This window comes from Puma concolor, chromosome B4 (genome assembly GCF_028749965.1).
Source record: "Puma concolor isolate L17-30 chromosome B4, mPumCon1.1.hap2, whole genome shotgun sequence".
NCBI lineage: Eukaryota > Metazoa > Chordata > Mammalia > Carnivora > Felidae > Puma > Puma concolor.
Genome location: NC_141673.1, coordinates 45,454,387 through 45,469,023, shown reverse-complemented (window position 1 = coordinate 45,469,023; position 14,637 = coordinate 45,454,387). Strand labels below are relative to the sequence as shown.

The 14,637-nt window shown below is 34.6% G+C and overlaps 1 protein-coding gene across 1 annotated transcript in view; it reads left to right on the top strand.

Moving 5' to 3' along the window:
- TRHDE (thyrotropin releasing hormone degrading enzyme) overlaps positions 1-14,194 on the top strand; it is a 396,068-nt gene extending 381,874 nt beyond the window's left edge. Inside the window, exons 18-19 of the mRNA XM_025926745.2 lie at positions 705-786; positions 6,815-14,194. Coding sequence (XP_025782530.2) covers positions 705-786; positions 6,815-6,958 — 226 coding nt within the window. The 3' untranslated portion in view covers positions 6,959-14,194. The remainder of the gene's footprint in view (positions 1-704; positions 787-6,814) is intronic.
- The last annotated feature ends 443 nt before the right edge of the window (positions 14,195-14,637 follow it).

Sequence of the window (14,637 nt, the reverse complement as noted above, 5' to 3'; positions counted from 1 at the left end):
AGAAACCCTTCCAACACACTGACACAAATTGTTCCTTTCTATAGGTCAAGAGTCAGGAATTTATATCTGTGGCACAAGGATTATGCAATCCAAATAAACAACTCAATTTTTTAATTTAATGCCTACATGAAAAAAATGCTAATATTTTGGGAGCATTTCAAAGAAATTTGGCTCAGTTTCTAAGCATGAAAAAGGAGAATGTCAATGTCAGTTGTAACTGACCAGACCAAAGGATCTGTGTGACATACTAATACTGCCCAAGTTTATCTTACAGTCCCATTTCCTTTTTTGGGATTTTTGTTTCCTTATAGTAAACTAGGTTACTTTAAGTTGAAAGTTTTAAAAAATTTCTTCCTTAGTCCTTAGATTGAAAATATAATAATAATTACTAAATCTAATTTTAAGTTCTTTTTTTTTTTTGTTTTTGTTTTTGTTTACTACAATTTGGACCTCTCTAAAACACTTTGAGCCAAATCAGATGAGCATCTGATTAAGCATCTGATGGTGCCCCACAGCCATATCTCTATTCACCTCCCTGGCTAGCCAGAGAAATGACTTTGAAATGTTTAGAGATCTTAATGGCAATAAGATAACATTAGTCAAATGGAGCCCTTGAAAAGTATTCTAAAAAAATCTTTAGAGTAATATTTCTTAAAGTACTGCCTATATTAACATAAAGCCTTTTTTTTTTTTCATCTTTCCAGGTATGGGGAGGCATTATTTATGAATTCTAAACTCATTAGTGGAGTTACAGAATTTCTTAATACTGAAAGTGAACTCAAAGAGGTAAATATTTTAATATGAGTTCTAATGCTTTTCTTTTATAAACATATGAAGGCATACATTTACTTTATTTTTTCAACAGATTCATATCCATTTCTTTAAAACACACACACACACACATTCATGCTAGAGACTTTACTCAATTCATTATTTGCAAATGTATTTCTATTATATTAAACATTAAATGCCTTCGAGAAATGTTTAAATATAATGTTTCCCAAACTGGGGGACTCTACTCCAGAAATCTTTGATCCAATCAGTTGAGGAACAACCCGGTTTAGAAATAACAAAACTATCCTGTCACAATGACTCAGTATTTAGATACAAAGGATCAAGGCTGGTGTTAAGGTACAGAACTTGGGTCTCACTGCTTTGTGGACAGGCCTATACAGGAAGTAGATAACTGGATGTGATAATAATGCTTCATGCTATCTAGTCTGTTCAATAAAATGAATTCATATGTGTGACAGAGAATGTGTCTGACAATATATCTTGAGATTAATAGCTTAAAATTCTGCTTGATATGATTACACATGAATTTCACTGATGAAAATAAACAATTTTTTAAAGGATTAGTGTCCAGTTTGGAGTGTATCTAATGTTTCCTTCCTTTTTTATCTGGTTTATTTCTATGGAAATTTAAATCAGCTATTTTTTTTTTTTGACCATTAACTCACATTTGTAACACAGAGGGGTGGAAAATGGGGAGGAATAAATATGTAGGAGGGAGGAAAAAATATAGATACTTTGAAATGATTCAGATGAGCTGGGCTTCGACCATTTATCACTTTTTCGTCCATTGCGCAACTCCGTTGTAAAATATAGCTGAGATTTGGCATTGAGAATCATAGCTTCCTCAGCTCTCACTGACAGAACGCCTGAGGCTATGACCCAGAGATAATCATATTGAGCAGCATTTCCCCAGAAGCATCAACCCTGGCACCATCCGTAACATCTTCTAATATCGCCCAATGTTGGGGCGCCTGGGTGGCGCAGTCGGTTGAGCGCCCGACTTCAGCCAGGTCACGATCTCGCGGTCCGTGAGTTCGAGCCCCGCGTCGGGCTCTGGGCTGATGGCTCAGAGCCTGGAGCCTGTTTCCAATTCTGTGTCTCCCTCTCTCTCTGCCCCTCCCCCGTTCATGCTCTGTCTCTCTCTGTCCCAAAAATAAATAAACGTTGAAAAAAAAAAAAAAAATTAAAAAAAAATTAAAAAAAAAAAAAATTAATATCGCCCAATGTTGTACGATTGTCCCCTATTCACTCACTTGGATCCCTGCAACACTAGGAGCTAAGCTAAGTCTCTGATTGTAATGATTTGAAATTCAATTTTTATCCCTGCTATGTGTTCCCAACCCTAAAGGATTTGGTTTTGAAAGCCGTAGCACATGTTTTACTATATTTTTTTTTTTAATAAAGGAAGCTAAATGGGAAGGACTTCTTTCATACCCATATGAAACAGAAAGAAAGAACGATTGAATGAATGATTGCTTCCAATTTTCTCTGTATTCAAAGGAAGTACTTTTAATTCCTTGATTTTATATTCAATAATTGGTGAGTGAAAGATTCATTTACTCACAACCTGAGAATTGGAACACAGAAGTGAAAAATCTCTTCCACCTTTTCCTTCCCCTAGTCCTTCTCTCTTTTTGCTCCCTTCCTTCTCCTGTCTTCTCTCCTGTCTTTGACTTTGCCCCTTTCTTGCAGTCTTTCACCTGTTCCCTCTCCCACTTCTTCCTCAAACTGTCTTTCATACTTCCCTTGCTTCAGTAATACCCAGGCCATGAAAAAATATCTTTTTTTTAAGCTTATTTATTTATTTTGAGAGAGAGAGAGAGAGAGAGAGAGAGCAGGATAAGGGCAGAGAGAGAGAGAGAGAGAGAGAGAGAGAGAGAGAATCCCAAGCAGGCTCCATGCTGTTAGCACAGAGCCTGACACAAAGCTTGAACCCACAAACCATAAGATCATGACCTGAGCCAAAAATCAAGGGTCAGTCACTTAACCCACTGAGCCACCCAAGTACTCTGAGAAAACATCTTTTAAATGGATATTAATTTGGGGCTCCTGGGTGGCTCAGTTGTTTGGGCATCTGACTTCGGCTCAGGTCATGATCTCATGGTTTGGGATTATGAGCCCCGCATCAGGCTCTGTGCTGACAGCTCAGAGCCTGGAACCTGCTTCAGATTCTGTGTCTCCCTCTCTCTCTGCCCCTCCCCCACTCATGTGCTCACTCTCTCTCTCTCTCTCTCTCTCTCTCTCTCTCAAAAATAAAAAAACATTAAAAATTTAATAAAAAATAAATGGATATTAATTTGATGTTATCATATGCCGACCACTTTGTTTTATTTATTTCACACATGGATTTCATATTTTTCCACTTGATTTAATTGCTATTTGAAATGTCCCAAGATACCCCTATAATGAAATGTGCAGTTTCAAAACTGAAACTAAATTGTGGCTTTTATTCCATTATCCAGCAAGCAGCTAACTTCACAATACTGTCCATGGCATAAGCAACGAATCCCTTCACCATCTAGATACTTGTGCTGACTTTCTAGTTGGACAACTGCTGCCTGAGGCTTTTCCAGAGTTTCATTATCTAATCATTGTGTTTAAGATTGGGGACCACTGTTGTTGAGTGGTATGGGGGTTTACTTTGTATTGTTAATAACCCCCTTTCATTAAAATAAAAGGGGTTAGGAAATTCCAGACTCATCCTGTCATAACCAATGAGCTTCAGAAACAGAAAACCCAATATGCTCCCTTTGGATAGGGTATATTCTTATTTTCAAGAGTATCTAGATCAAAAGGGAATCAGCATCTTTATGAATTCTGAAAACTCAGTTGAGATTTTAATGATCCCCATCAGCCTTAGGGGCAGTCGGTAAAGAAATGTGTATTGTTCCGAACTCCCTTCCCCAAAACTGCATTCTCGTACCTGACACTGGCAATTTCCTTCTAATTACATGGCTCCAGCAATTTGAACAATATTTCTCCATGAAACAGTGTGTTATTTGCTTAATTTTAAACTAATGGAAGTACAACCTGAGGGAGCCACGGAGGCCCTTGACAGTTTTTCTTTTTTAAAAAATTTTTTTTTTTTTTCAACGTTTATTTATCTTTGGGACAGAGAGAGACAGAGCATGAACGGGGGAGAGGCAGAGAGAGAGGGAGACATAGAATCGGAAACAGGCTCCAGGCTCTGAGCCATCAGCCCAGAGCCCGACGCGGGGCTCGAACTCACGGACCGCGAGATCGTGACCTGGTTGAAGTCGGACGCTTAACCGACTGCGCCACTCAGGCGCCCCGACAGTTTTTCATACTAATGTCTGTTAAGCAATTCTCTCCAGCACTCGTTTTTCTGCCTTTTTGAACCTAATCTACAACACGGCTGGGGAAGAACATAGATCCTGTGCATCACAGACACCCCACTTACAGTTTTAATGTTGAAAATATGAACCTCATAATAGGGCAATAGCTACTTCAATTCATTTATATAGTCACTGAGAGTATATTATGTTGTGTAATTTACTCTCCAAATAATTTATTTCGTGATGCTTAGGGTCTAGGTTACCCTAAAATAAGAGTTTTTTTTAATATTAAAATGTTTTCTAATAGAGAAATTAACAAACATGTCTAGAAATTTTAGGCTAAGAACGGGAAGCACAAACAACGCTGACATCTTACTAAATGCTATTTTATAAAAATGTCTAAACTTGCAACATTTTCAAATAAAAGCACAAGATGGCATAAATATTTAGGAAACACAACAATAAAAGCTAATACCAGCAGAAAATCTACCAAAGAGCTGCAGAAAGAAGCAAACTGGAATGCCAAGTGCCTTCCATCTACCTCAGGCCCTATAAAGTCAGGCAGGAGTCTGGAAGGTGCTATCATCACACCCCAGGTCCGGTTAGATGGCTGTTCTCACCATGCGTTTGTCAGAAAGGCTGTGGAAGAACATGAGTATAAGATCAATTTATGCCAGCTATGGAGAGTTGGGCCTTATGTGTTCTGATGAATAAGCTACTCCTAAGATTCAGATGAGTTACCTCAGGCTCTCTGAGCTCGTGAAGGAAGTTATTTAGTGCACTTAAATAGTGATTTAGGAAATGAATCCCTGGGGACCCACCACTTAACATTTTTTTATTGATAGTTCTTTTGCAGGGTAATCTGACCTACTCTTTGTGTCAATAACTCATTCATATTCAAACCCATAGTTTGTCTTTGAGGAGGACTTAAGAGTTTTACTTCATGTGTTCAGACTGTCTTGCCGTCTATTTCATCAAGGGGCCAAGAGAGCATGTTCCACAGAATCAAAGTTGCCAAAGGGTCATTTACCATTATCTGGCATATTTAGTACTGCCTAGGAAAGTATGTAATAGCACAGAATGTATTTCAAGAGGAGTAGATATAATTTTTTTCCTGATTGACATATACTACGTAAATAATACCACTGTAATATACATATGTAATATGCATGGCAATATACATATTTTTATAATAAAATATAATTCAAAACAGACCATGATGTATTATTTGTTGCTTTAGAAATATGGACTGAATTAGTCCAAACATATCAATACAAATGAATTATTGGATTAATCAGTTAAAGTTTAAAAATATGATTCAAACGTTTCTATTCAACTTCCTTTGAAGATATGTGTGAGCATGTTACAGGCATATATATATATATATATATATATATTGAAGATATTCAATGAATTCCAATGTCTTCCCTTCTTCTGCTTAGTATGTGTAAATTTGGTAAAATGTCAAATCAGTTTTAAGGGTAGCATTAACAAATCTTTGTTATATGTTGGATATTTTACATGTTGGTTATAAAAGCATAGTGATTGTGAAGTCTTATAAAGGACATAGCTCTGAGATATGACTACCTACTGCTAATGCTGCAGGGGCACAAGGCTTTGTAGGAAAGTAGAGGATAAACTTTGAGAAAACCCATCGTATCATGTAATCAAAGTAATGCTGTCATAAACAAACCAAACTACCAGTGAACCAATTTCTAGATTAACTCAGAAAGATATTAAAAAGTCCATTTTAATTGCATCCTCCCCACCCCATATCTCCCTGTCCCTGAGTCAATCTTGATGCACTACATTTCCCTCCTGGCATATCTTCCATGTGGCACCCACCATGTGATGAATCACACCCCACACTAATTACACCACATAATGTTTCTGTGCTGCAAGTTGATTTTTCACATTCGCCTATTAGCATTGCGATTGTTGGTTGGTTGCCAGTTTTTTAAGATATATCAAACAGAAAGAAAAACTGCTAGTATTTAATCTTGAAATAAAATCCCTAAACATCCCCAGAATATGTGAACTCTCTAGAGAAAATCTTTCCATAAAAAGAATAACAATGCATTTCAAAATTATAACATTTTAATTAAATGCTCGACATCTCTAGCTAAATGAGTCTGCATTCTTGCTTCATTCCCTCTAAGTTGAGTTACTCAGGTGATTGCAATGTCATTAACCATCCAGTTTTCATATAGCATCATTAGTTTTTTCCACTAGCTGATAACTGGTAATCCCTTGCCACCAAAGATAATGTCAAGCCTTTATACTGTTTATTTGGGGAAGATAAGGACTAGTTTTATCTCTACCAACAAAGAGTGAACTTTAACCCTCATATTCAGTTTTTAAGGCTATTTTGTACCTTGGATATGATTCATAATTAAAACTAGCCTTTGCCACAATCCCCTCAACATATATGAAAATATAAACACATCTCTTTTAATATTTGTCTATGAAACAAGAAGCTGAATTCGGAGCTCTTTGAGCTGTAATGTCCACTCTTTTTTCCTTCCAGTTCCAAAAGAAACTACCTCACACCTAATGGATGCAATTTCTTATATTTCATTTTGTTAGTAAGATTGCTTCACATATTAGATAGGCCTTCAGTAGGGGTGGTGGCACTTTGTTCCACATACAATCTTGTTTATATATGTTGGCCATGAGTTTCTCTGAGACATGTATTTTTACCTCTCTAAAATGTGTCTTTTCAGCTGAAGAACTTCATGAAGAATTATGACGGAGTAGCTGCTGCCTCTTTCTTGAGAGCTGTGGAGACCGTTGAAGCCAATGTGCGCTGGAAAATGCTCTATCAGGATGAGCTCTTCCAGTGGTTGGGAAAAGCTCTGAGACACTAATAGCTCTATTATAAACAATTCAACTCAGAATTTTGGGAGAAAACTGCTTTATATGGAATGAGGAAAATGTGCTATGTGGAAAATGGCCAGATTTTCGGTGTTAACGTGTGGGAGGACTTTTTTTTTTTTTATTTTTGGTTTTGGGGGATTTTTTGTTTGTTTCATTCATTCTGTTTTGTTTCTCTACTGGGTGTTCTTCTCTAAAGAAACTCTTGCAAGTGAAACTAGCCATGATTGCTTCAGCTGTACATTCCTTGCTGTACAGGACCAAATATGATAGTGGTGCATGTTGATGTTACAGTCAGTTTGGAAAAACATATTCAGAATATTTTGTGCATGGTTGTGTGGTCCTGCCTGTGTTCAGCATGCTTATTTAAAATGTCCAATGTTGTACGTGAATATCTGTTACATCCAGGATGGGCATTATACAAAAGCACAAAGATTACCTATGACAATCAGTGTTGCGATGAAAGAAAAACTAAAAAGGAATTATATTCTTAGTCCTGGGCGATGTGAGAGGTAAAACAGCCCTTGAAGTGATCAGTGTCACTTATTTCAGCACTTGGATTGTCTTGCAATGATTCCTGTGTTACTAACTCATTTTCTTCGAGTTAAAGCTGTGTATACGTTTAAAAAGGCATATAGATAGTGTATGCATATGTATATGTACATAGGGAAACCCTGTATGTATATAGTATGTTGCACACTGCACTTGTGCAAAGGATCTCTTCAAAGAAACTTTATCTCTTTTTATAAACTTATGCAAACTTTGAAAAAGCTTAAAGGAATTTATCTCAACGCTATTCTTCATGACAATTTCCTGACTAAATTTCTCAACTGTTACAGATTTTTTCATCTACTTCCTGAACAGTGGTCTATTCTACTACGTGAAAATGAATTCAAACAAAATTTATGTATAAACACTCTTCTAATTCTCTAAAGTGGCAGCCTCGTATCCTAAATATGGATTCTGTCATCATTTCGGTCAAACTTCCCATTGCATCAAACAATTGTGCACACTTAAGAATTCTCAGCGCTGAGAAGGTGTTTCTTTTCCATCTTGTTTGTTTTTCCATCTCACGTTGGGTGGTCCAGAGGGTTGAAAATTCTCTCTTGTGTGTTGGTCTTTGTGTCTGTGTCGATCTAATCCTCCATTAAGTGACCGTACCTCAAGTACGTCTGATACCATTTAATGACCTTTGATGCCAGTTGTGCGTCCGTTCCGATGAAAGTTACTTTTCTTGAGGAAAGCTCTTCCTTTGGCATTGACAGCTGTCTTCCGCCAGGGAATTTTAAGTAGCCCTTCCCATGGCTGTGTGTTATGTAACACAAGTGCTTATTTTACATGGCATTCTCACCCAGTAGGCCAGCTCGCCAAACATTGCTTAGATGCTCCAAAATGAACATATTTTAAGTTTGCCGTTATAAAATACCAGCACAACTACTGGACCAAAGCTAAAAGTATGTGGACCGCTTTCTATTTTCCTGAGGTTCTCCACTCTTCCACGTCTCCTTGCAAATTATTGAGAAAGATCTATTCTAACCGTCACTGAACACTGGGAAAAAAATATAGGTGTTTTAAAACCAGAGTCATAGATTTATTTTGAGTTTAATAAAAAGTAGCAATTTCCAAATCCATTGAACAAGTATCACCTAAAATTGAATTTTATCTTTTTTGCAATTAATATCTATTACTCATACCTAAATTTTTCAGCACTTCATTCAATTAAAACGTCTGAATTTTAAATACACTATGTGGATTTAGTGAGACATAGTAATACTTAGCATTAAATCTAAAAGTCGTCCCACCTATCAGAAGTCATGTAATTTAACTAGTACTTACACATATGTAAACTCCATAAGAGACAAGTTCTGGACATAACAACAATAAATATCACACTGCCGTAAGGGTCCAAAACATGTACTGTATGAGCATTGGATTCATGTAATAGAGATAAATAGATAAAAAATTAGAGGTGGATGTCTTATTTTGTGTCATGAATTACTGAAAATTCTTAGTTGTGACATTCTTTTGAGCGAAATCATATTTCCAGATTTGAGTTAGAAAGGCTTTTATAGTTCTTTTTCCTCCCCACTGTTAATAATCTCAATCCTCTTTCAGTATTTTAGTGGCCTTGAACAACTGGTTTAGCTACAATGTCAAATCCTAAATGTGTAAATTATGTGCAATGTTCAATACCTCATAGAATGTTTGTTAAACGGTATAATAGTATCAATGGCATTGAGATGGGATTTCTGTTCTACATATTTTTCAATAATTTGTCCTTTCCAATGTTGAAGATTATATCAGGCTTTAACGTTTTTTAGTTGTTTAAATAAGTAATATTTTCAAAATAATAAAATGACCAATGATATCTCTTGGAATATTCTGTAAAATGTAGTTATAAAATTCTATTTTCTACATAGAGTTTTTATCTTTTTTCTCTTCTTTGTATGCTTTACAAATCCTATATATGCACGAAATAACAAATTGTTGAAAGTGTTCAGTACTTAGGCTTACCACATTACTGTGCCAATATATGTACCACAGCAAAATTTGGTTCCAATTAGACAGGACTAAATTATTTACCATACTGAATATTAAATATCACTAAGTAACTTGTAAATAAAAACTGTTCCCCATTTTTACACATTTTTCCTTAAGATTTTCTTAAAATCTTTAAGATGAAAAAAAAAAGTAGAGAAGCACAACCTCTAAGGTTACTCTCTACAATTGTAGGCTTATTCCTGAGTTTCAATAACCAGATTTTAACTGCAGTTTAAACTGACTTTGGTTTATATTATCTCTAAGATAATTTATATTATAGGACTGGGCTTTTTGTGTCAGTACTGTTTACAAATATAACTTTAATATCTTACAAGCTTATTCAGATTAGAATGTATTTATAAATTGAATTTCATTTTCAAAGAGCTTTACACATGCTGTTTAATTTGGCTCCTTTCAAAAACATAATAACTTATGTTAGCCCTGATAGTCTGATGAGAAAACTGAGGTTCAGAGTAGAAATGTGAACCATTTAAAATGATACAGTTGTTATTCGGGGAACAGGCACAGTAGCCTTGGGCTTTCAGTGAAACCTTCCTACCACTAAACTAGAAAGGCATTTTTGAAATACTTCTATCCGTTGCATTAGCTGGAGATTTTCCTAATACCAGAAGCAGCATTAAAATATGTGACGAAATATGTCTACAGTAATTATATTATTTTTCAAAGTCTGTGTTTCTAATTTGCATGATTCAAACAACTGGGTGAAATGTTCATCAGCAATTCACTTTAGTCCATACAAGCAGCCCAATATTGTTACAAAAATATAGTTCATTGATTATAGTTTCCTTTTATTATCTTTCAGTGACTACTGTTTAAATATGACTTTAAAATGGTGATAATTTGCTTTATTTTTACACATATTTCTCTGAAAGGCTCTATCTGTAGTAACAGATGGTCAGACCACAGATAAAATGGTTTCCATCTAAATCAGTGAAAATAATATTCGGTAAAATGTTTATAAATCTATGCAGACTAAATTGTGAAAAAACAGTGTTTGTGCCACTGCAGTCCTGGATTAGATGCAGAAAAGGAATTCCTAAAGAAGTTTACAATGATATATTTAATTAAAATCTACTGGCTATTACAATTTTAAGGATTTTTTTTCTAAGAAATTGAAGACCTAAAATACCTCCATTATTCTCAGGATGACCATGAGGTAACCACATATACATGTTAAAGGAGTAGTAAAAGTTTATAGAATGAGAAATTAAGATTCCTACACCTGTTTTGTTTTCTTTTTTTACTTGAGGTCATGGCCGGGTTGTTATCATTTGACACTGCTAATTATATAGGACAAAATTCAATTTAATTAAATATTTATTGAACACATTTTATTTCACAAAGCACTTTGTGAAGGGAAAGGAGGGAAGAGCAGAATTCACATTACAATAAATGAAACAAACATAAATCATGAACCAATCAGAATAAGAGCAAACATGGAACATACTTACATTCTATCGAAGAAAAACTAAATTATTTTTAGATATAGATAATGCAAGTATTTTTGTACACTAGTTTTCAAAACTTTTAGGGTACTTCTCAATGTTTGGTTTCACAGCACTTAGTTGTGTTTTACAGAAAATGTGTAATGTTTAGAAAATATAATAACACTACATGGTTTAAACTTTATAATTAGGATATAAATTGGGATAGAATTTATCTTTAAGAAAAGTTATTTGAGCAATTTAATAATATCAGTAGGTTACAGGAAGAATGTTTACCCTAGAAAAGTAGTTCAAGTTTTTAAAAATGCTTTTAGCATACTATTGGTATATTCACAATGTGTTAATTTTAAGTTAATCATATATTCTTGAAAGCAGGTTCAACAATTCTTATCAGAGGCAATAATATATTTGTTCAAATTCCTATGTGGGAACTTTTGAGTACAGAAATGTTCTTATAAAATATTCTAGAATTTTAAATTTTAGTTTAATAAGAGTAACCTTTAGTTCTATTGCTTTGAAGTAATAAGGAATTTTTATTAAAATATTTCATTTATTGTAGTTTCTATTCAGGAAAATACTAACAAAAGGGAACTCCAGAGGCTTTTGTTTTCAATTTTATTTTATAAAATTTTATTTCAAAGTTTAAAAAATTTTAAAGAGTCTTAAGTATTAAGAATAAGCAGTTGGTGAAAATATGTTCTAATTTTAAGTATACTGCATATGTGTAAATATATGCATTTTGTTTTATTTTTTATTTATTTATTCATTTATTTATTTATTTATTTATTTTTAGAAGGGGAGGGGAGAGGAGCATAGGGAGAGAGAGAATCTCAAGCAGGCTTCACGCTCAGGACAGAGCCCAACACAGGGCTTGATTCCACAACCATGGGACCACAACCTGAGCCGAAACAAGATTCAGATGCTCAACTGGCTGAGCCACTCAAGCACCCCTGCATTTTATTTTTAAAATAAGTTTTTCACAAATGGCCCTGTTAGCAGGCAGTATGGTTTTATTCAGATTTTGGAAACATAGTACATTAAGGGATTTTATTTTGAATATTTAGTAATTTAAGGATAGGACATTGAAGATGCCTACCTTTTGCACATTCCCAGTTCATGTACTAATGCACTAAGAAAAAAGGAAAATCCAATCTTTTATTTTTTCTGAAATTTTTTGTGTGCTATATTAATGTTATTAATGTTAAATAAGGTAAAATATAGGAAAAGAACAAAAATTTGAGTGTCAATGAGATGCCAGGAACTTTATAGACATCATCTCATCTAAACTGAAATACCATTAGTTCCAACTTATCAATGGGGAGACGGTTAAGGGTTGGGATCAGTTTGTATAACTGGTGATAGGTATTAGCTGGGATTCAAATCCCTGCAAACCAAGCCTTACATGGCTCAAATCAGTCATTAATCTGCCTCCTACATGCATGGAAACATAATGATTATCCATATAGACCAGTCTCTATAGACGATTTGAATACTACTTACTTTTTCATTGTCATTGACTAAATTGAGAAAAAAATGTTAATTAATGCATTCTGGGTTGACACTCGCTTCTTAACAAAGTTACTTCATTTGGCCTATAAGAGTTTTCATCAAAACACTTTACATTAGTGTGTTGCATAGTGGTTTTTTTTTTTTTTTTTTAATTTATTTTGAGAGGGGTGGGGGCATGAGTTGGGTAGGGGCAGAGACAGAGAGAAAATCCCAAGCAGGCTTTATGCTGTCAGTACAGAACGTGACCCTGGATTCAATCTCAGGAACCATGAGATCATGACCCAAGCTGGAACCAAGAGTCAGACGCTTAACCGACTGACCCACCTAGGCGTCCAGGGTTTTAAGCTATAACAGATAATTAGATAATGCAAACAATGAGCCTTGAAAAATAAGTACAAAGGGAGGATGGATTGAAAAGCTCTTTACCAGTGGACCCAAAGATAAGGTTAAACCTCTGTCCTGCCTGTAGAGGTGAGCTATAGTCTAGCCAGGAGTCTTTGCTTAGTGATCAGGGAACTATTTCTCTCTTTCTGCCTGGGACTGTGTAGATGGACTGTAGATGGACTGCAGCAGCTGAATTTACTTCAAGTTACCTTTTCCATTGGCCTGCTGTGCGTGGATACACTTTAAGATAACTGCTTTGACCTAGCTCTGCACAGGTCAACTTACTTCTAATCGCACACATTTTTATTGTGTCATGTAAGTAAATGAGAGAGTGAAATGTTTTATAGCAGATATTACGGTAAAGAACATCTGCCTTGAATGTGCAGTACATTTGTCTTCCAACTTAATCATTCGGTTGCTGTCCTTTTAACCCCTACTAGGTTCACATTATTACGTTTGTTCTTGGACACTGTTCTGTTCCCACCTTCACATAACCTAAGACCTACTGGGTGAGAACATTCATTATTAATTTTTCTTTATTCATTTGTATTTAAAATAAGTTTATTATCTGTCACTTCTCAAGTACGAAATATTTTTCAAATGAATTCCTCCTCAAATGTATTCTACCTTCTAAACTATGGTTTAATACTAATCTCAAATTACCTTTTTAAATGCTACCTGCACATTGTCACATATGAATATACTTGCCATTTTCATTTGCTATATTTTAGTCCCTTTACATTTTGATAGTCATTGAAAACAAATTCAGACTATAAAATGAAACACATTAGTTCTATGAAGCTTATGAAACACACTGTCCAGTTACTTGGAGCAAGACGAGACATTCTGCCTTTAAACTTTCATAAGTGGCTACTGGATACAACTGAATTCACCAGATAATCTTTTAAAAATAGTATGCGGGCTATTTCTAATAAACTTGAATTAATTCAGCAACAAAGTTTGTTTTCATAAAGCCATTTCCCAAATGGACAAACTTATATAAAATACGCCAAAAGGAAACTCTTTCTTTCTTTCTAATATTTTATGATTTAGAAATGAAACAGTAACTGTTCCTTTAGTAAATACAAGTTACTAGAGCATTTACCAAATAAGTAAATTTGTGTTAGTTTAGCAGATAAATGTTTTCTATGGTATGACTTTAAAAGTATTCATTAAAAATTGAATCAGTATGTATTCAACATGAAGTTTTTATTCCGAAACAACCAAGCACTAACAAAATGGATTTTTCTAAATGAGAAAATTTGTCTTCTGTATTTTAAACAGAACAAATTTGAATTTTGCCTCTGACAATAAAATTTTGTACAGTAATGTGTAATTCATCACTGTCTTAATTTTCTGACATGTGTAGGCAAGGCCAAGATAAATAATACCTTCTGCTTTTTTATTCTTCTGTTTTCACTTAAGAACCCATTTTTAAAATTCAGACTATACGTATTGTAGAGGTCCATGAAAAAAGAAAACAGTCACTTTCTTTTCTGACATGGACTTTTCCAAAACTATACACATACTCAAGCTAGAATAAAGAAGTATGTATTTATGCAATATTGTAAAAAGAAAAAAAATACCTATTTGGTCTTTTTTTTTCAATTATATGCCTTTAGAATAAATTAAATGATCTGCACTTTGGTAAAAGTGATTTCACCTGCAATGCATTTCAAATTGCTTTTTAATAGGTTTTCCACATTGGAAAGCCTGTCAGGATCCTTGAATTTCAAGAATTGTTTTTAATAACAACAGGACTATAAAATATA